The sequence below is a fragment of the Carlito syrichta genome, unplaced genomic scaffold (genome assembly GCF_000164805.1).
Source record: "Carlito syrichta isolate Samal-C Ts95f unplaced genomic scaffold, Tarsius_syrichta-2.0.1 Scaffold301807, whole genome shotgun sequence".
Classification (NCBI taxonomy): domain Eukaryota; kingdom Metazoa; phylum Chordata; class Mammalia; order Primates; family Tarsiidae; genus Carlito; species Carlito syrichta.
Genome location: NW_007245903.1, coordinates 731,962 through 754,809, shown reverse-complemented (window position 1 = coordinate 754,809; position 22,848 = coordinate 731,962). Strand labels below are relative to the sequence as shown.

Genomic DNA, 22,848 nt, shown 5'->3' with positions numbered 1-22,848 from the left:
TATAAACTGTGAGTTATGTTTCCAGGACTGCATGCTGCTGCTACCCCCTAGGGACTTGATTCAAAATAATGATAAAATTTCATGTCTTTAAAAGTTTCGTTTTACTTAAATATCAGAAGTTGGCTATTGTTTTAAATGTTTAAAACATGTTTAAACAACAAAAAGTTTACTAAGCAGAGAAATTACTTCTTTTGATTCAAACACTACTTTATACATTTAATGAATGCAAGTCCAAATAAAGATCTCTCTTAAAAGGTTTCAGAAAACATGAATATATTTAAAATGTAAAGGAACACAGAAAAAAAGACACGAAAGAAAAAAATCACAATTATGATCTGTTTATTTAGCAAAATAAACTTAAAGAATGTTTTCTATTAAAAAAAGTAAGAGTCATATCCAAATTTTAGATTCCCCATCTTCTTTGGTATTGAAATGAACATTCAGGATATAAAACATTGTATTTTGAAAAGTTCAGTCACTGGGTCTACAACATTTTCTATATAAGGAACATATAACATTAAGTTATCTGCAATGGTCTTACTTATTGAACCACCAATGAATACACATAAGTAACCAATTACATGTGTGTAGAGACCAGCATCATCAAGAAAATATTCATTCACAGACACATGTTTTCTCCCAAAAATGTATTTTAAGTCTCAAATGATCTTCTGCCATCATTTTTACTATTTTATCTGAAGAGTCATCCAGCTCCTGTAGTAAAATACATAATTACAGAACCACTCCCCAAAGGAACGCCTGACATCGCCATACCAGGACTTGGCGACATTTATTTTTCAACATGATGATACCATTAAAAAATTTTCAGTATTTCTCTGAATTGCATTCTTCACTTTTTTCCATAATATAGTATCCATAAGTCACTAATACCATTAAATTAATATGAATAAACCCAATTTTATCTAAATGTTTCCCTTAAGAAAAAAAGTACTTAAAAAAATAGACTTTTTGTTTCTTTTAAGAGTAACATCATACAGACTGTTAAATTAGCAAAGCCAAATAATGCCAGAAACACCACAGGACCCCCAACTACTTAGTCCTTTGATCAATTCTTTGCTCCAGTTCTGATTTATCCATGTCCCTGCTTTCTTGTGGGAAAATATCTTCCCTTCATTTGTTAAAATGAATCTGAGGGGGGAAAAAATCCAGTAACAAACTGGGTTGATGCATTTTTTTTTGCATAGACTCTTGTGACCACAACATCACCCAGCAACGTGTCACTTTGGCGCTAACACTGGGACTGGGAACATGAGGAGTACAGCCACAGCAGGACACAGCTGTCTACAAGGAGGACTGCATATAGGCACCTCTGGCCATGCAGGCTCTGAGCCCTCTGGAAATATGTCAGCTGCATTGCCAGCATGACAAAGAAGATGGCAATGTTCAGAACCAGGAAGAGTCTGGTATAGGACGCGGACAGCGCCGGGGCTCTGCTGCGGGGGGCAGTCACCATCCTTACCTGTCCTAGCTGGCCTTTCATCGATTCCCCATTTTTATGTTTCTCATATGTCACATCTGCAAAATCTAAAAGGTCTTTCATTTCTTCATCTTCATCTATGGGCAGTTCTTTCTGCGCCAAAATCTGAGCTTTCTGTCGAATCTTTTTCTCGTTGACTTCGATCTGTGCAAAAATATCAGGACCGGTGTCCACAAATTTGTAGCGCCTGCTGGCCCTGCGGTTCTTCTTGGACTTGCGCTGCTGTTGCTGCCGCTGGGAGATGGCGAAGATCCTGTCAATGGCCTCTTCGGTCTGCCTCTTGTCTGAGAACCGTAGCAGGCGCTCAGCCGTCTTCCTGAAGCCAGCTGTGTTCCGTACACGAGACAGGATCTGCTTCTCCAGCAGCTGGAACACCGGCTTGAAGCGCTGAAGGTTCTGCTCCACAACTGCCACGTAGTCCTTCACCTCAGGGACAGGGGCAGTCCTGATGGCCACACTTCGGTCAAACAAGATCTTCTGATGATCTGCGATGACTTGTGCAAAGGCAGACTGTCCCACAGCCTCACCTGTCCACAGATACACTGCGTAGGCATGTTCGCTGGTGGCTATGAACACGTCCAGTTGCTGGGCGTCCCCGTGGGTGCTGAAGCTCTGTACGTCCACGGACGGCCCAATGAAGAGGTACGCGACCCTAGTGACTGGGCTTCGGAGGTGTGTGGTGACATTCACATAGTTTGTCCCATTGTAGGGGTAGCCCCGGGGGTAGGTCACCGAGGCGAAGGTTGCCTTCTCACTGTAGCCAGTGTCATCCATCCAGTACATCTTATAGAGACCATCCCGTTGCCTGGTGAAGGCCCCATGGACACCGTCCACCATGGTCTCCTCGAAAGGCACATCCACATTATGGAAGAAGCTGGCTGCCGTCTCCAGGGGGCTGTCCTCTCCCAGGTGGATCTGGTCTACAAGGAGGAGTAGCTGTGGGTGGAGGAGCAGTAGATTCCGCTGAACTTTCTGCAGGTTGAGCCGGGGATTGTAGGCTCCCACACCTTCCCCGCGGATGAAAACCAGCCCATTTTTCTCCGCGGCTGCAACCACCCTCCCCTGACAGCTAGCCGCCAGGTCATGCTTATATTTGGACCACTTTGATGAGCAGTCTTCTGTGACTTGACCCTCCCAGGGGGAAAAGCAGCTCTTGGACACGGCCGGGGAAAACATCAAGACGTTGTTGAAGAAGGTATACTTGGGCCCGTAGAGAGCCTCAGTGATGAAAGGCACGCCATTGGGAGCAAATGTGAATGAATTCTGATCAGGGTGCTCATGGCCCGCATTAAAATTCCTCCATCCTTTGATCCAATCTTTGTATTTGTTTCTGTGGACAATGTCATATATTGCACGTCCCCCAAGTTTTCCTGACTTGAAGGAAAGGAAAGATCTATTGATTTCTGCAGGTAGTGCACTTCCATAAGTCACAACACCCCAGTCTTCAAAATAATGCAGTGTCGGGGTCCCAAAATCTGGAGGAGGAACCGATTTCAAGCTGGCGTCATACCTGAAATCAATGTGAAAACATTAATGGGTTTTCCGATGAATGTGAAAATAACACACGAGAAGTGTGAAAGACATAACACACAAATGCTGCCCAGAGCACTGGCAATGCAGAGTCTATAAGGGACATCTGTGAATACCCCCACGGATAACCCTCGTGTACAAGGGGAAACCCTTGGCAACTGGTAGAGGAGCGTACATAATCTGTGATCCCTGGGTCTGAGCCCGTAGTGATTTCTGCTGCTAATCTCTACACGGGCCTTCTTTGTGTGCTGATTTCAGAGTGGTCACCCAAGTCACTGGGGCTCACAGATTCAAGTACTTCATCCAGATTTCTAGCTTGGGGATCCTTTTCTAGGGAATCTTGAGTTAGGATCTGGGCCACAAGCCTCAGTTGTAATGAAGTACTGTTCTGCAGTAACTGATATCATCGAATGTTTGGTGCTGAAATAAAGTCTTCCTCCAGCCTTTTTTCTCTAGAAAATAAATTGAAATATAGAAATTCACATACTAGATGACATTGACTACCAATACCATATCTGAGACTACAAATGGAAGAAATTCAGGAAACTATCTAATATTGGAGGATTTATAATTGTAGCCAGAGCCTGAGGTTTTGTTTTGCTTTAAATCTGTACATGTTGCCAGGCTTCTTGGACAATAAATGGCTTCTCACTTTTATTTATGGTGAATATTTATTACCAGTTCCCATATACTTTTTCCTGAAGTGAATCAATCACCTATGGTAGAGTTAATCTTCTTGGTGTTTGCCTTTGGCTGTTTCACCTGTATTCTAGAGTCTCAGTTTCAGGACATCAGAACTTGTGTCTCACTTGGGTCTAGTACAACTTTGGCTTAACTAATATGAATTAACAAGTATCAATACATACTGAACTGGCCATTTTTTTCTCCATTTTTGGTAGTTTGTACAGTACTATAAAGCAGATTTCTAAGTAAGTTAGATGTAACATTAATCTGACCTATATAGTAGTCTGACCTATTATATTAATCGGATAGTTAGTTTTATAGAATTCTCTTGGCTGAATATTTATGGCTAACTCTTTTATGGATAACACTATTAAATAGTTATTCCATACTCTTGAGAGGATTGGGAACAGTTGCTTTTTAATATACTTAGATTATCTGTAAAAATTGTTTTAAAATACTAGTTAAACTATAGACAGTTACCATTTTCATATTTTTCCTCCTTTATTTTTAAAATTTTGAATAAAGGAATAAAGAGAAACAAACCATAAGACAGCTTATTCTGGAGTTGAATGCAAATTTCAGGAGCTTGAAAAGATATCAGGGATTCATGATTAACCAGTACCCTGTAATTTTGATTTTAACTTACTGGATGCCAACAATATATTTGGCAATACTTTAAAAAGGAGACCCAAGCTTCTCCTTCTGGGCTTAAAAGATTAAGGCAAAAAAATTTACACGGTCCTTTTATTATCAAAGTGAAGCTGTCACATACTGTCAAACACTTTTAAACACTTTTGAAAATTTAGTAACAGCTTTGCTATTAGAAGATTATAATGCTCCATTTACTAAAACAAAGCAAAATATTTTTCTACCTTTTTTTTAGTGTGATGATCAGAATAACTGAGTCTAAATGCTGCAGTTTTCTCTTTATATGATTTCAAAAATGATGCAAAATCAAAACCTGCTTATCCATGAAACAGAATAAGCCCAGGACATCTCTAATGTGAGAGAACCAAAGCCTGCCAAGTAACTAGATCTTAAGTGTAAAGTGACACTTCTAGCAGAGCTTCAAGCACTGTGAGATGAGCTGAGTTGAGGCTTCATGTACTTAGGAGTCATGGAAGAACAGCATTTTAGATCAGTTTTTCTTTTTAAATGCAAAAATGAATGCATAGCATGAAGGACCCTTGGGTGTCACTTCCTTCTAAAGCCAGCCCAGTGTGTCATACCAGAGAAACTCTGTGTGAAGGGTACACCAGCGCTGCCCTTTGGATGGAGTTCCAGGCCCTTCCGCCACTCGGTTCCTTCTGATCTGGTCAGCCAGCCAGTTGCCACTACCATTACGCATGACAAACTTATCCAGGAACACTAATTGGCTTTCTGGGCCATAAAACCAGTTGTAATTTGAGTCTGCAATAGCCACTGTCCTTTGAAACCCTAAGGAAAGAAGTTTGAAAGTATTAAGTTTAAAGCTTCATATCCCTCTGTTAAACAATCATTTTCAAACCTAGTTGCAAATTAGAATCAATTGTGAAATTGATTGGATAAAATCAATACCACCACAATGCCCACGTGCCATTCCAAACCAATTAATCAGAATCCCTTGAAAGGTCTTCCATGGATCTTCTGTGCAAGCCTGTAGGTGGTGACTTGGCCTTGGTAACGGACGTGCTACACTACAATAGGCATGCATGTTGCCTGCCTTATTTTTCACTGTCTTGCTATTTGCAATTATATTTGTATATATACATGGGATACCCTCACATGCACATTTTGGGTTCCTGAACCTGGAGTGAGGACTAGTCCTCCCACAACTCAACCTATCCTAGGCCAAGATAATAACATAAGATGCTTCAACTTGACTTCAATAGAATGGAAGTTTTGCTGTATATAAAGTTCAGGGGAAAGCTGGATGCAGTAGCTCACACCTATAATCCTACCACTTTCAGAGGCTGATGAGGGAGGATTGCTTGAGCCTAGGAGCTTGAGACAGCCCTGAGTAACACGGTGAGGCCTTGTCTCTACAAAAAAATTAAAAAATTAGTCAGGTGCAGTGGTGTGTGCTTATAATCTCAGCTACTCAGGAAGCTAAGGTGGAAGGATCGCCTGAGCTCAGCAGGTCGTGGATGAGGTGAACCATGATCGTGCCACTGCATTCCAGCCTGGGCAACAGAGGGAGAACCAGACTCAAAAAAATAAGTAAATAAATAAAGTTCAGGGGAGAGACCGAGCTTCTTTGGAAGAAAAGTTAATTCCTAGAGAGGCTCCTGCCAGTATGTACCACTGGAATTTAAGGGAGAGAAAATGCAGGAAGCGTAAAGCCTGAGACCTCTACTGAAATAGGGAAGGAAAATAAAAGTAAGGTAAGACTGGATATGCTGCAGATGTTCATGAGGCGAGCAGGAGCATGCAAGAAAACTCTGACCCAGGCAGGAAGAATCACTACTAAAATATCAACTGCAGAAAAAAGAGAAAGAAATCTAGTTGAAAACAGACGGACTTAACATAGAATCTCTTCCAAAATGCTACCATAATTGTATTGATGTAATTAACAGTGTAGTAAAGTGATCTTCTAAGTAAACCTATAAAATGTGATTTTATCTTTGATGAGTCTGTGAGTTCCTGTAAGCAGAGGATATGTTTTATTCTTCTCAGAACCCACTGCCTAGTACAGTGCCTGGCACATAGATGTTGAATTAACACAGACATAGACATGTTCCTCTCAGAGGGATTCATATTGTCTTCTCCAGCTTGGGAAGTAGTCACACACACAACTCCCAGAAGACATAGCCCTCGTGTGGCTGGCTGCTAGATCTCAGCACAAATACAGAGTACTAAGGACTCATAAAGTTCCCCAGTTTTAGATGGTCTTCATTTATGAAGATGAATTACAAAACAGGCCTCTCTCATGTGTCTGAGAATACACAGTAACACAACAATATGGTTCTGAGGGTGGGTCTAAATGAAATCTTAAAATGGTTCTTTTGCTCTGCAATATTTTACGTGTAACTAATTCAATGATGGCGATTCTATCTAATACATATATTTACTAACAGAACAAGAATATTTAGATACTGGGTTATTATCTGTCATAGGTCTAGAATCACTTCTAAAAATTGCCTTTTCTGTGGGAAATTCATCTTGATGAAAATTTACCTCCCCAATTTTTTCTAACATCTTAGTTCTATTTTAGAAATAAGATGAGTTACAAAGTTCTCCTGGAAAGGAATAAACTATCAAATCATATGCATCTGTTTTGAAGAGCTAGCTCTCTCAGAAGGCTAAGCTACATAGTAACAAGAGATCCTAATTTTATAGCAATTCGCTATTTTGCTTACTTTTCTATACTATACTATTTGTTTCAATAAATTATTTAAAGAAAACACTAAAGCTGCATTTAAATATGTAGGTATAATCTTTCATGGTGAATTATGTCTGTATGGTTTAGAAAAAAAATTAAAACTAAAATAAGATTGATCAGGGATGACACAAAGGAAAATTGATGTGTAATCACTAAGTGTCTATATTTTATTTAGATTCACAAAAATGAATTTGTGTATGTACTTGAGTTTGTATATATACAAAAATAAAAGTACTGTGGGTACTCGAAACTATATTTGATCCATTATTATGCTCTGAGCTTTACAATGCCTACATCATAAATCCTCACATTAGCTCCCAAAATGTTCTGGCTATATGCAACTCTTGAATTCAATTTTTCTTTGATTAAAAAAATCCCTTCCATCTCAGGATGATAAACCCCAAAGGACCTCATTTCCTTTCCTAGGCCAGCTCATTTTCATAATCAGAAAAACATGACAAGAGTATAATGTTTTCCCACTGCTGACTCTCACTATACCTGGCAGGATGGTTCTGTACATAAACGCAAAGTGTTGTTTCAGCCACGGGTGGCCAAAGTGGTTGATGCCAAAGTGCCTCTGAACGAGAAACATGTACTGGAAGAGGGATCGAGTAGTGTAGCTGCCATATGCAACTCCTTCATAGAGGGAGCCATCCGTCACCTCGCGGAGCAAGACCAGAGACTTCTCCATAATGGTGAGGACTTGCTTGGTCCATAAGTAGGCCTCCTGAAGATACCCTGAGGAACAGAAACACACAGAAACAATGACGCTGTCATGAGGCAGAAACACAAACATGGCCAGATAAGACACTCTGAGTCATAAACTAAGTTTATGTTACAAGCTGCATTTTGTAAAACTCTCACCTGCTGATGTTATACATAACATCCTGCTAATTCAGGTTTGGGATGGGACACGAATGCAAGTTAAGACATTCTCGAATACAGGCCACTCACTAACTAAATGAAGATAAGTCCTTAAAAGGGTATCGGTCATTTTCTAATCCTTAATAAACTGAAGCTACATCACAAACAAGATAACAAATGTATGTAATCTAAATCTGCTAGAAAAGATTTGTACACTGAGACTTCTATTCAATTTTCCTAAACATACTCTAGGAAAACGTTCTTTGAAGCTTATCACTTTATAAAATATGTACCATTATTTTAGAGGATTTGTAATAAGCTGCAAATACTATAAGTGCTAAATGGACAGTCTCAATTTATACTTCATCAGACACACCCTCTCATCCTTTGTGTGTTTAAATTCCACAGGATCAGAAAAGGCAGCACAGCAGGACGAGAAACCTGGAAAGGCAATCTAAAGACAGAAAGGTCAGCTGGGAGTCCCAAGTCCTCCAAAAGCGAGCTCTAGGATTTTGTTCAGCAATTCCTGAAAGTGTCACCTTTGTCAATCTCCCCACTGAAAATCATAAGTCTGAGAGATTTTTAAAAATCCCTTTGACCCAGAAAAGCTAGCTTTCTAGAATTCTTGCATTTAGGTAAAAATAACAACCCCTCACATTTCTATGACATTTATAATTTACACAGCACGCAACAGAATCTTACTTAATCCTTTTAACAACCCAATTATGCATTTTTTTACCCCCAAATTACAGAAAAGTTGACTTGATCCAGACCCCTAGCATATGACTGAAAAAATAAACAGAATTCTGAAACGGACCTGGGTCTTTAGATTTAAGGTTTAGCTTGTTTTGTTCTGTTTCAAAATGCACAACCCCTGAGGATAAAATTAAGCTCCCTGCTTCCTAGTGTGGGTGGGGCCATATTACTTTATTCCCACAGACAAGTGTGTCCTTATCAGAGCTGACCATTCCACCATGGCCAAGTAGGGGGTGCCAGATGTGAGGCTTCCAGAGTCCCGGGTTCCACCAGCCCTGGGGCCTAAATCCAGGTCCCTTCTTATGGGGCCACTCTGCTCTTGGGTTCAACTGTGCAGAGGTGACTGGTCAGTGCCCTCACTCCTGCCAGGAGAGCTTTCCATCTCCACTCTCTCTCTCATCCCAGTGTAAACTCCACCATCTTCATCCTTTTCCTTTCTGTGTCCTCCATCTCCCTCTAGAGAACAATGTGATTGATGCCTAAACCCAGACCCTGTTCCCTGGATATTCCCTTGCCTGACTTTCCTTGTTTGTTCCTCACCACCCACATCAGGCAATGGTCTACCAAAGTGCTTTGTACACTGCAAACTTCTGTCAACACAAAGTACCGACTGTTGTTAACTGAAACCATGCCACATATTTTCCACCATCCACACACCTGCCCTGGAAAATTCTTTTTTTTCTTTTTTTTTTTTTTTTGAGTCAGAGCCTGTTGCCCAGGCTATAGTGCAGTGGCATATTCACGGCTACTGCAGTCTCGACCTGCTGGGCTCAGGTGATCCTTCTGCCTCAACCTTTTAAGTAGCTGGAACCACAGGCATGTGCTACTATGCCCAGTTGACTTTTTTATTTACTCTAGAGACGAGGTCTCGCCACGTTGCTCAAGCTGGTCTCAAACCCCTGGACTCAGGCAATCCTCTAGCCTCTGCCTCCCAAAGTGCTGAGATTACAGGCATGAGCCACGTGTCCAGCTGAAAAGTTCTTTATCATCACTTATCTATGTCCTATCCATCCTCCAAGGCTCCATAAACCTTCCCAACCTCACCGAAAGAACATTATTCTCTTGAGTTCAAACTTAAACACATTTCATTTGATATCTAACCTCAGGTTTTTCATGACATGTTTCATTCCACTCTTTGGTGTTGTTTTGACTATGGTGAAATCATTTTAACATTTCATGCCTGTCTACTCTCCTGCTGATTTCTAATCTCCTTGCATGTGGTCTAACCTACTTGTGATATCTCTGCACCAAGCCTTAGATAGGATTAGCAGAACGGAGGGTCAATCCTAATTCTCCTGCTTTTAAAATTTCATGAGCCCAGTGGGAGCTACAGACACACTCTAAGCTCGCTCAGTCGGTGTCCACAGGGCTGGCCCTGAGAACCTGGGAGTATTGAGACAGCCAGAGAAGCTCCTGTAGTCAGCGTGAGAGTGCTGGTCTGGTTATGGACTGAGACCTGCAGGACCTGAGATGCCACACTCCTTCTGTTTGTCTTCTCATAAACACATGTACTCCTAACAGGGATTCCAGAAGAGGGTATATCAGAACCACCATCACTTTCCTCAGAAAATGCATGTACAGGCAAACTGCCAGAGAGGAGGACAAACTCTGATCCAATCCAAACCAGTATTTTAGGTGCCTTCTTATTATTTGGAATGATTTTATCTACAAGGAAGAATGAAGAAACAAACTCTGTCCCTGTTCTTAAAGAGTCAAAACTTCATTTAAAAAAACAAAATATAATAGATGAAGACCCCAAACCTCAAGCTAAGATCTGGTTCACCTCAGAATTCCTAGAAGGAATTCCCAATGCTGCCTTTTCATGGGGATTGGGGCTAATAAAATAGTTTGACAGTGGGTTCTCATATTGTTCGCATTTAATTTTGGTTTTGTGAGAGGAGGGAACATGGGAACTAGGATGAAAATTCACCTTTCTAGTTAAACTTTCCTTAAATTATTATATTATAAACAAAATTTCTCTTACGGGAGAGGCCACGAAACATAGTGGAAAGAGACTGAACTTAGAGGTTGGCTAGCTGTTAGTTTCTTTTTTTCTGAGACCAAATTAAAAGTGATGGTTGGTTGATATGACATGAGAGAAAGCTGGATTTGGGTAAGATTATAATGTTATATAATCAACAAAATGCTTACAAAGTCTCATGGGGAATGTAATCAAGAGTACATTCTATTAGACTTCCAAGCCCACAATTTCACATTTAATATTCTAACAACTCACTGTAATTTTAAATGCAATCTTAGATATGTAAAATGATAAAGCAAAGTAGCTATATATCCCATAAATCTTGATGTAAATAATATAGATTGCTTCAAATCTTGATGTAAATAATATAGATTGGTTTTAAATCTTTAGAGGAAAAAAGTAGTGATTTTATGATTCACATCTGTGTGCTAGGAATACTCATTTTGAATAACAAACCACCTGTTTAGCTTTTAGAAACTCAATTTATTCCAGGTTGGCTGTCTTCACTGTCAAAATTCTCTGGAAAAATGAATATTCGCCTGTGCTGTGAGGATATGGCAACAATCGTAAGTCATAATTAGATAACCTGCAGGCTAAGTTACCGCCAGGATGCCCTAGGATGATTCGACCTCATGGACTTAGCTAGGCTCCAAGGACGCACGTGTCCTGAGAGCAGTTATTACAACAGCACTTTGCTCTCAACATGGCAGCCATGACTGCCGTCAGCACAGCATCGCCTCAGCTGTGTCCACACACACCTTGGTTCATCAGGATGAGGCTTCCCGTGAGCAAGGCCATGCAGTTGGTGGGCTGGTGGTTGTGCAGGTACTGGAAGCCCCACCCTCTCCTGTAGGAAGTCTCGTACATATAGCCCGAGGCATTGGCAATCACTTCGAGGAATTTCTCTTGCTGTGTCTTGCTCAGGTAGCTGTACAGGAAGTCATATGCAGTGGCGAAGCCCACCAGGGAGTGAGCAAGCGGGACCTCATCCCAGGGAGCATCTTTCACCAACCTGCAAAGGGAGATAAACCACAGAAATGAGTTCGCCAAGGCTCGTGGCTCTCACCACACCCCTCCAACGGCTGTTTCTAAAGGGCCCAACTGAAGATGCGCTCCAAGAGGTTGGGGGGCATGGAGTTGACTTCCCTCCAACACCAGGCATGCTATCAAATTTGTCTGAAATGTGAAAATCAGAGTGAGTGCTTTTTCTCCCAGACTTCTGGCAATGTCAAGGTTTTGGGAATTTTTACTTTGTGTTTTTCTTTCATGAAGAGAGGCAGTAGAATCTATTCAGAGAGATCTACAGTGCAGAGCATGTTGGCAGGGCAGAACTGTCTGGAGTTTTGAATCCAGCCAGCGCCTACCCTCCCTCTTCACTTACATAAAGGGGTTCTTGGTTCTGCTCGTATGGCTGCCTTGCTATGGCAATTGAACTTGGGTCTTCACCTTATGTCCCACAGTCAATCAATGTGAGGGTATCGTGGTCTATAATCCATGACGTCCAGATCTGGACAGATCTACATGGTCACCACAGTGGGAAGAGTGACTGAATGGCTGATGTACGTAAATGGGAGATTCTTTTTTTTTTGAGTTGGAGTCTCACTCTGTCGCCCAGACTGGAGTGCAGTGGCCGCTCCCGGCCACCACAGCCTCGACTTGCTGGGCTCCGGGGATCCTTCCCCCTCAGCCTTCCGAGTAGCTGGAATTACAGGGGCACGCTACCACACCTGGCTGATTTTTTATTTATTGTAGAGATGACAGCTCACCAAGTTGCCCAGGCGGGTCTCGAACCGCAGGCTCAGTCAATCCACTCACCTCAGCCTTTTAACTCAGAAATTCTACATCTCATTTTTCCCCATAAAGTGAATGGCACTGTCTTTGTGGCCCTTGAAATATCTTTCTGAAAAGTCTAAAGGCAAATCTTTACGAAGTGTTACCTTGTCTTTCCTAGGAAGGCAAAGTTATGCTTGACTGGCTACATTATTTCTGCAAATATTTTAATAGTGTGTGGCCTGCATTACACAGGAAGTGAGAAAGGATCTTTCACCACCAGAGCTCTGAAGAATTACCCAGAAAACCCTTCCCACCTGTTCAGGATATAGCTGAGTAATCTCTAAGAGAGGGAAACAAATGAAAAGTGTGCTGTGGGAGGTGGAAGCAAGCCCTTAATTAGGGATTACGCTAAAGCTTCATAGTTCTAAGCCATGAACCCCCTCTGATAATCTGATGATGCCTCAGAAATGTTTTATAATTCATAAGAATATGTACGTATATAAGGAAATCTATTATACCGAGATGCAATTATCAATACAAAATAATATTTTTTTCCTTAAAGATGTGGGGTACAATTCAGGGTTAAGTATATACATGTTCATTATGCAGGTACCCTTGTTGATGAGGTGTGTCCTCCCCTCCCCCGGCAGATTCCCACTACTGCCAATCCCACTTCCCTGCCCCTCCCCGCCGTTTCCCACTATTGCCTGATATAGGTTCTTATTAAGGCATGAGGTACCAACATGTAATGGCAGGGATAATAATTACAATAATTTGTAAGTGGTGATGAGTATACATTTTGAAATGTCTGTAACAACTGTAATGTGATATGAAAATATATCTGTGATATCTACCTGCGACACAGTTACAGATTCTCCCCATACTGTTACAGTAGGTTACTTCTATTCATGACAGGAAGAAATGCTAGACTTCAGGTAGAATTGATAAAAATTAATATGTAGGAGTTCTCTCAAAAACATCCCACAGACCTCAACTGAAAAATACGTAACAGTGTACTGAGAGATAGCCTCTTCACAAGTTGATGCTGAAGAAGTGATCTTCGTGAGCCTTTCCTGCCACCAGTCAATATTTCATCATCCCCTCCCCATCCCCAACTAACAATACTTCATTCCATTTCCTTTCTTTTTTGGGTCCCTTACTAAATATATGTGTCTTACTAGAATTTAACTTCTAGAAGGGTAGGGTTTGTTTTTTTCCCTCTGATGTGTTCACCACTGTATTCCCCCATCATAGAACAGTGTGTAGCACAGAGTAGACTCTCAATAAATTTTTTTTTGGGGGGAAAGCAAAGAAACAAACCTGTAATTTATTGTCAACCACACTGTTAATGATTGTTATGAAGTCAAGAATTTGGAGGGATCTTTTGTATTTAGTAATGACTTCGGTGTTGGGTTAGCTGTACTGGTGATACAACCTGTTGCCAAAAAAGACTAAGATTGGTGAATTTCTTAACCATTTGGTCACAGACAAAGCTGTCTTGCTCTAGGCAGCCAGCTTGCCAGTGCGTGTTCTGCTTGTAAACAGACTGAGACTTCTAGGAAAATACCAACTCATGCTGCATGCTCACTGCCAGGGAGCTGGGAACGCACTCTTCACTGACTCATGGTGAAGCCACACCATTTGCTTCCCTGGCCCATGTCACTGTACCATGTCATCATGCATCTACAGATGACAGTATACACATACCTAGCCTGATAAAGCTGACGTCAGTCAACTGCCATCACCTACCAACCCCTTGCATGTCTGATTAACCCATGAGGTTATTTTTACAGACAACAGAATAGTTAACATAATTCTCATCCTTCATGAAATATTATGCAAGTTTCTGTGGAAATTTCCAAGCCCCAGCATATAGGTTGTTTATTTGCTTATTTCAACCAAATTCAACAACATACTAGCATACCCGTTTTTCCCCTGTAGCATTATAATAGCCAACTTGTGATAGCTGTATTTCTAAAAGGTTCTTCTTAATCCTTTATCAACATAGTCCTGCCCAGGTACAAAGTGCAAAGACAGAGGAGACTCTATTTCACAGTCATAAAAACCAAAGGAAATTTGCTCTCAGTTCATGAATGGCAGCCGAGCAACTATCTTACTCAACGTGATCCTGGCCAGTGGCAGATCAATTCACTAGAAAAGCTGGCTCAGTGGGAAAATCATTACAAAAATCCAGACCTTAATTTATGAGTTTTGTTTCAATTTAAAATATATCTGTATTACACACATGAACCAATCTTCGGAAGGTGAGCCAAAGCCTGTTCTTTGAATATGAGTCTACAGATGGAGCTTCATTGTTCTTCCTACAAAGAATACACATAACACATCATCACAATTCCCAGCTGTAGGTTCTTTATAATATGGGAAGAAATTAAAGATAATTGTGAAGCAATGCAGAAGCGTCCAGATTTTTATGAGTTTTCCCCTAATTTTTTACAAATCTCGCCCACACTAAATTATGACAGCAGTCTTTTACAGTAAGTCATTCCAAAGCATTGAAGTTGGTCTTAGAAACATGATTTTTTCTTTTTGAATTCACACTTCATCTATTTACATAATATTAAAATTGTGTAATTACAGGTATTAGTGAAACTGGCATTACCAGGTTTGAGAACAGATACGGCTGATCCTTGCTAAGCACATAACTCTACCGGTGGGAACAGAAATGAACGTCACGGCAGAGGGGAGCCCACCAGCCCTGACAGCGTGCTTTGGGGGCAGCTACCATGTGACACAGGAATGGCAGGAGACTTTACTGGCCAAGTTAGTGAAGAGGAGGTTGATTAAGGGATTTTTACCTGTATTCCTTTTTTGTAAGCTACACTTTCTCCCCTTAGAGAAGCTGTTCTCAATGAAAGGACCATGGATCCCTGGGGTCTCTGAGATTCTTTCAGGGGATCTACAAAAGAAAATTATTTTCATAATAATCTAAAGATGTTATATGCTGAGATTTGCACTGATGGTACAAAAGCAATAGTGAGGGAAAATGCCGATGCCTTAGCAAGAATACAGACAGGGCACTAAGCTGCCTGAGTGGTCCTAGCACGAGTCAGCATTGTCATGCATGCCACAGATTTAAAAAAAAAAAAAAAAGCCATTGTCATGCATGCCACAGATTAAAAAAAAAAAAAAAGCCAGGTTCCCTCAAGAATGTCCATGATAAAGTGGTGAAAATGATTCTGTGAAATTAAAATCTCAACCCGCTGAGTATTCATCTTTTTAATATCCTGTGTGATGAGGTGAGAAAGATGTAAAAAGCAGAGTGAACACCAAAGTACAACAAGTACTTTGTATCAAGGAAAAGAAAAGTGTAACAAGGAAAAGAAATTGTGCACTGAGGTCAGAGCTAATCTCGCTGTGTTTTGTTTTCTTTTTCATGAAACACCATTTTTACGTATCAGAATGACCTACTGACAAATTGTAGCTGTTTAGATTTGGGTATTAGAGTGGAAGTTTTCTTGAAAATAAACAAGGAAGGCCTGCCAGTTCAAGGACAGCTGAAAGCCTTTGTTGTCAGTGACAAACTTGGAGCTTTCAAGAGGAAATAAGAATTTCAGAAAATGTGTATCCACTACTAAGAGCTTAAGAGCTTACCAATACTTACAGACCTTTCTGATGAACTCAGTGAGAATGTCAACAAATATAATTTATTTTTACACTGTAACACTAAATGGGTCAACATTTGGAAGACTGAAATAACTAGCGAACCAACATTCAAAATAACAAAGGCATGATGTAATGAAACCACGCATGGGTGAAAGAGCCATTCTCAGTGAAGAACACACCAACTGGTCTTAATGTGAAAGAGTCTGAAGAGCTCACCAGCATGGCTTCAGCTTCCTAACGGTAAACTGATGTTTATGGAACCACCACTGGCCAAGTTTCAGTGTTGTATCATAGAAGAATATCCACAATTATCTTGAGAAGATGATTAAGATCTTCCTCACTTTTCCATCACACATATATGTGTGAAACTGGATATATATGTCAACCAAAACAACACACTGCAACCAACTGAATGCAGAAGCAATGCAAGACTTGGAAAAATGTAAAACAATGCTTTCCTTCTCAGTAAGTAATTTTTTTCAAATATATAATTTTCCTAGAATTGTTATTTATGCTAACTTGAAATACTTATTTTTTAATATCATAAACATGAATGAGCAAAATAAATGAAATGAATAAACAAACTTGATTTAAACTTCCTCTCACAGAAACAAAGATCCGAGTATCACATGTTTTCACTCATATAATGAACCTTGAACATCCAATGTAATACTATAAGAAAATGACTGACAGTAGTGGGAAACTATGGTGGGGGGAGGGAGATGGGATTAACGGTAGCAAATATCTGTCTGGGGACGGGGAAACACCTCTTATCAACAAGGGTGCCTGAACGAAATGTATTTGTATACCTAACCCTTAACTGTACCCCACAATATCATAATAAATAAATAAATAAATAAATTTCTGATAGGATAAATTTGATAGATAAACAAAGTTTCTTGCTGTCCTCATCAATTTTTAAGAATATAAAATAGCCCTGAGTCCAAAAAGTTTGAATATTTTCAAAGGTGAATTTATGTAAAATAGAATAATTTGAACACAGAACTGCTAATTTCCTGGGCCAGATGGCAAGGCATTTGTGAGAAAGGCAGAGAGCTTATCAGGATGTGCTGTTTCCGTGGATTGTACTGACCCTAAAAGGAAGAGAGGCATAAACGTCTTTCCAAAATTTAGCAGCCTTGTTACTCAAATTTTTGTGATAACTTCATGTGGATATACTGCTTCCCTGATCACAAATACTTGTTGAACTACCTATTATGCACAGAGCAAAACAGTAGGCATCTAAGAAGTCTGAATTACTTAAAATTTGACAGCTTATTTGATTAAATAACCAATAAGAAGGAGTCTAATAACAATGCTGGTATCTATTTTTATTGGTATAGATATGGACTAAAAGTGATCAATTAATTCTGTTTTTAAAATTTTCACATAGTTTTAAGAGTGAGAGACAATCTATAATTATCTGTGAAAAGAGCAACATTTACTATTACATGGTTCACAGAATATTATTGTTTAAATTTTTACACTGTTGTCTTAGCTTGGGTGCCATAAAACAAAATACCACAGACTGGGTGGGTGGTTTAAACCATAGAAATTTGTTTTCTCACAGTTCTGGAAGCTGGAAGTCTGAAATGAGGGTGCTGGCATGCTCAGCTTTTAGTGGGCGCTCTCTCATGGCTTTCAGAAGGCTGCCATCTCACTGTGCACTGTGACCTTTCCTAGGTGCGTGTGTGTGGGGAAAGCATGAGCAAGAGAGCTTGATGGTGTTCCTTTTTATGAAGGCACTAATCCTATAGGAGGGCCCAACCTCATCTCATCTAAATCTAACTACATCCTAAAGGCCTCTTTCTCTGACTACTTCACATTGGGAGTTAGGTCTTTGACATGGATTTTGGGGAAGGGGACATCATTCAGTTCATAGCAATTGTCATTTCAAATACTATTAAAATAAACTATAGGAATAAAAAGAAGTTAGGTATTTAAAATCTAAGAGGTGCCAAGACATCACTAATACTTAAATTGATCAATAGCATACAAAAATAAATACTAAACACAAAAAATACTAGACATAAACAAATACTAGAAACAACAGGATAGCTCATAACTCCCTTTATGAAGTTATTATGGTTATCAGTTCAACTTCCGATCCCTTTCCAGAGTCCAACAATTTTATGCCAGGCTTTCCATACATAGCTAATGTTCCAAAGGTCATGATTTGACCCACAGTATAGGCAGATCTGTGTATGTTTAAAAGTGTGTTAGATGAGACTCTCCCATCTGTAGCAGAACTCAGCTAAAATGGTTCATCCTCTTTTTCTCATTTGCAGAATAACATACAGTTTTTTTGTAAATCTGTAAAATGTTTACTTAGTAAATTCATAAAGTAGATTTGTGTTTACAATTGGATTTTGGATACTAGGTATTATATAACTACACATTTAAGAGAAAATGAAACAGCTTTTGAAAAATTATAAATTCAAATTCAGAACACAATGGTGAACTCCTGAGATATTCCAAACTGTGAATTCACCACGGCAGAGCAGCTTCCTGGCCATGGTGTCCACTGGGCAGGTGCCACAACCTCTGCGTACAGCACATCATTGGCCCCACAGGCAAGATATGCCCAAATCAGGTCAGTTCTGTTTTTAAAATGTTTATCAGTCTATTTGTTCTACAAGTCTCCAGAAGACAGTGACTTGAGAGAAGAGTTATTCAACTTTCAACTAAAGGCTACTATGGATCTGGAAACAACCTCCCATGAATCAGGATGGTTATGCGGCACCACTCCTTTTAAACACATGACTAATGCAGCAGTGACTCATCCTTTTCCCTCCCTTTAAATGTGAAAGTGAACCATGGATGTTAAATGCCAGTAATAGGTTAAATTTTATAAGTAATTCTTATAAAACGTAGCCAGAGGCAAAAGGATTTCTAACCCAGGTGGCTTCCCTAAGTGAAGCATGTCGGGCCTTGATGGTGCAGAGTCTGTCTGGAGAATGGACACTTGCTCTAGGGGCTCTGAGTGGGTGGTCAGTAATGCAAAGGGCATGACCAGCTGATCCAGCCTGGCCTGCTGTGTGCATTCAAAGTGTGTGATCAGGTGGCTGAAGGTTGGCACCAGTGTTATGAAGCAAAGTGCAGTATTTACGGTTGGGAGGGAAGGGAGAGACTGCATTTTATATTAATTAAGGACACTGCTTACATTGTGCATTTTATCTTCACAACTCAACATTAGGTATTACATTCCCATTTTATAGGTTGTAAAAACAGAATTTGAACAGGAAGTTAAATGGTGAAGCCAAGAATGGAACAATTACCCGAATCTAGTTTTTTTGTAACTTCCTCCTGGTGAGAGGAGAGTCATCATGTTTGCAATAAGAATCCTGGTCATAAGAAAATGCCAGTCAGTGGCTCTGCCACAAGGTGGGCAAGGGCCCTTATGCTGAAATACAACATGGGATTCTAAGCCTTTCCATTCTCATGACACAAAGACAGAAACAAGATCTGAGTTCTGAGAAAAGGGGCACACCTGAGAACAGGAACTGTAACTCTGTGCTCATAGTTGCTCAGGGAACATAAGTCACTAGCCATGAGGAAGTTCTGGAACAGCTCTTCCCCTCCCTGCAGACCACTACTCTAGTATAGCTGGCCCAGGGGCTGGTGGTCTGACCTGCACATTCAGAAACTTGGATCCATAAGCTGGTAGCAAAGAATCTCTCCTTGGCAAGACTCTAACCAGGCTCCTCTGCACCCTCTTCTTGACTTGGCCTCAACCTTGGTCTACAAAGACTTGAGCACACACTAACACAGTTTCTAACAGCTCAAGGCCACATCCCTGTAGTGACCTAATTCCCCCCAAAGGTATCCACCTGAGGAACTCAAAGCTACCAAAAAAATTTACTGTTTGTTTCAGTGAGTATTTGAAGACAGGATCTCTATGGCAGTATCCTATCTCTGTTAACTGCTGGTTAGCAGGCACAGCCAGTCTAATCATATGCACATTGACTAATCTTTGTTGTTTTCATTTCCCTGACTCTACTAAGCCCTTGCCTGACCACTCTGTATTCCTTCATTCTCCCTTTAAAATGCCCACTCACCTCTGTACAAATCAAAGTTCAGTTGAGTTTACACTGGACTCTTTTCCTTATTGAAATTGTTACTACTGATTCAATCTCTCCTTACCTCTTTAACTAGCATCCAAGTTTGTTTACCTTTGACACTGGCCAGGGCTGAAGTACACAGAAATAGATAATGAGTTCCCTTTTTCAACATCTACTTTGGGAACAAAACTACTTTCCCTATTTGGAAACAATTGCTAAAATGATAATAGTATGAAGGAATGGGGACTGATAGTATATTAAGACATCTCCAGGGGAAATAATTTATTAGTCTTGAAATGAAAATGACAATGTCTTTCACAACCTATATTCCTATACTCATTAAATTACTGGATTTAATACATCAGAATACTGCCACTTAACTTCATTTTAATGCTATGAATTCAATATCTCAAATATTAAATTCTAAAATATAAAATTTAAATCAGGTTGGGCCCCACTCAAGCAGAATATTGAGAGGTCAATTATGTAAAATCAGAAACTAAAAGAAATGCTTATTTATTTATTTATTTTTTGAGTTGGAGTCTCACTCTGTCACCCAGACTGGAGTGCAGTGGCCGGTCCTGGCCACTGCAGCCTCGACCTGCTGGGCTCTGGCGATCTTCGGCCTCAGCCTTCCAAGTAGCTAGAACAACAGGTGCACGCTACCAAGCCTGGCTAAATTTTGATTTATGTAGAGATGAAGTCTTGCTAAGTTGCCCCGCAGGTCTTGAACCTGTGGGCTCAGGCAATCCACTCGCCTTGGCCTCCCAAAGCGCTGGGATTACAGGCTGAGCCACCGAGCCCGGCTTGCTTTTATATTTAAATGAAAATGTATTCTAGATAATTTGTAGATAACATGAATTAATCTCAGTGTCAAAATATACCAATTTAATGCAAATAAAATGTAGAGTAGTGTTGTTAAATGGTAAAAGGCATTTCCATGTCATCATTTCAATGTTTAAATCAATGACATGAAATCTTATTATCTAAATATCCAAGTATGCTACCCAAGCATAATTTATTTAAATGGAATCAAACAGCATTTATAATGATAATCCCTTTTAATTGACCTAGTGTACTTTGGACTAATATTCAACCTAACAAGGTAAAAGGAAGAAACATGATAAGTAAAATTATTCAAATTTAGTAACAAGACCCCTGTTTTGGTGAAATGGCAGAGCTCAAAGGACTAGAGTTAAAAATGGGCTTACAAATCAAATTCTAGTGACAAACTCTGAAGGAATTTGTTATAATGGAGAAATTCTGAAATCTGGCAAGGTGACAGGAGCGAATAACAAGATTTGCCTATATTGTTCACAAAAGCATAATCAAATGATATTTGCCCATTTAAAAAGGCAGCTTGGCATTTTAAACGTCTAACATGCTTTCCATTAACATGTGTAAAATGTAAAATATGTGTCAAAAAGTTCAGTTGGACAACTTAGCGATGTCATTACCTCAGTCAATGACTATGCAAGCATCTGTGATCATGGGAGAAACCACTCTAGGAAGTAATCATCAAGATTCTAAGAGAAAAGTTAAACCTGCAAGAATAGAGGGAGGTGGCCAGCCCTGATAGAAGAGAAACATAAGTCATAAATGCTGGCTCAACAGTAACTGATCAGTTATAATAACTGTATGTACTTGATGTACTTATCAATTCTATAAGATTTTAATGTAAATTTTATAACATGCAGCACAAAAACTTGCTATCTATTTTTAATACAACATGATTCAGGGTTCAGGAAGGGTAAAGTGTCTATGACCAAGAATAAAGATGAGATTCTGACACCAAGTGTCTCCCAAGAAAAAAGGTTTAGTCAAACTGTTAGCAACCTCATGGTGACGTCAAAAAGCCACACCCCCTCCACACACACAGGGTGGCCATCAGGTGTTTAGAACCTATGACATGCAAAAGGGACTTTGCAGATATGACTAAAAATCCTTGTGATGAAAGAATAACCTGGATTATCCAGGTGGGCCCAATTTAACCACATAAGTCCTTAAAAGCAAAGAACCTTTCTTGGCTGTGGTCAGATAATGATTAAAGAGACACACAGTTGCTGGCATTAAAAGTGGAAGCAGGAGCCAGGCTCGGTGGCTCAGCCTGTAATCCCGCGCCTTGGGAGGCTGAGGTGAGTGGATTGCCTGAGCCTGTGGGTTCGAGACCCGCCTGGGCAACTTGGTGAGACCTCATCTCTACAATAAATCAAAAATGAGCCGGGCGTGGTAGCATGTGCCTGTAGTTCCAGCTACTTGGAAGGCTGAGGAGGCAGGATGGCCGGCGCCCAGCAGGTCAAGGCTGCGGTGGCTGGGAGCGGCCACTGTACTCCCAGTCTGGGACAGAGACTCCAACTCAAAAAAAAAAAAAAAGAAAAGAAAAGAAAGTGGAAGCAGGGAGCCACAAGCCGGGGAATGTATGTGAACTCAAGAAGCCAGGAAAAGGAAAGAAAAAGAATTCTGCCTGAGAGCCCCCCAGAAAAAAATCTAGCCCTACTCACATCTTAATTTTAGCCTGGTGAGAACTGTGACAGACTTAACTACAGACATATGGAACTGTAAAATAAATCTGTGCTGTTCTAAGTCACTGAATTTGTGGTAATTTGTTATAGCACCATGGGAAGCTATTATAAAACCCCATTCTTAGGGAAGCTATAAAACCCCATTCTTATACAAGCAGGCAGTCAGGGACATCAGAGGTTTGAGGAAATCCCTT

The 22,848-nt window shown here is 40.2% G+C and overlaps 1 protein-coding gene across 2 annotated transcripts in view; it reads right to left on the bottom strand.

The window, feature by feature from the left end:
* Positions 1 to 313: 313 nt before the first annotated feature.
* Positions 314 to 22,848, bottom strand: part of DSE (dermatan sulfate epimerase) — a 41,639-nt gene continuing 19,104 nt past the window's right edge. For both annotated transcript variants that reach the window (XM_008055272.2, XM_021711005.1), the window contains exons 2-5: positions 11,433 to 11,686; positions 7,572 to 7,811; positions 4,942 to 5,149; positions 314 to 3,008 (exon numbers count right to left, since the gene is read on the bottom strand). In XM_008055272.2, the coding sequence (XP_008053463.1) occupies positions 1,250 to 3,008; positions 4,942 to 5,149; positions 7,572 to 7,811; positions 11,433 to 11,686 (2,461 nt within the window). In that variant the 3' untranslated portion in view covers positions 314 to 1,249. The remainder of the gene's footprint in view (positions 3,009 to 4,941; positions 5,150 to 7,571; positions 7,812 to 11,432; positions 11,687 to 22,848) is intronic.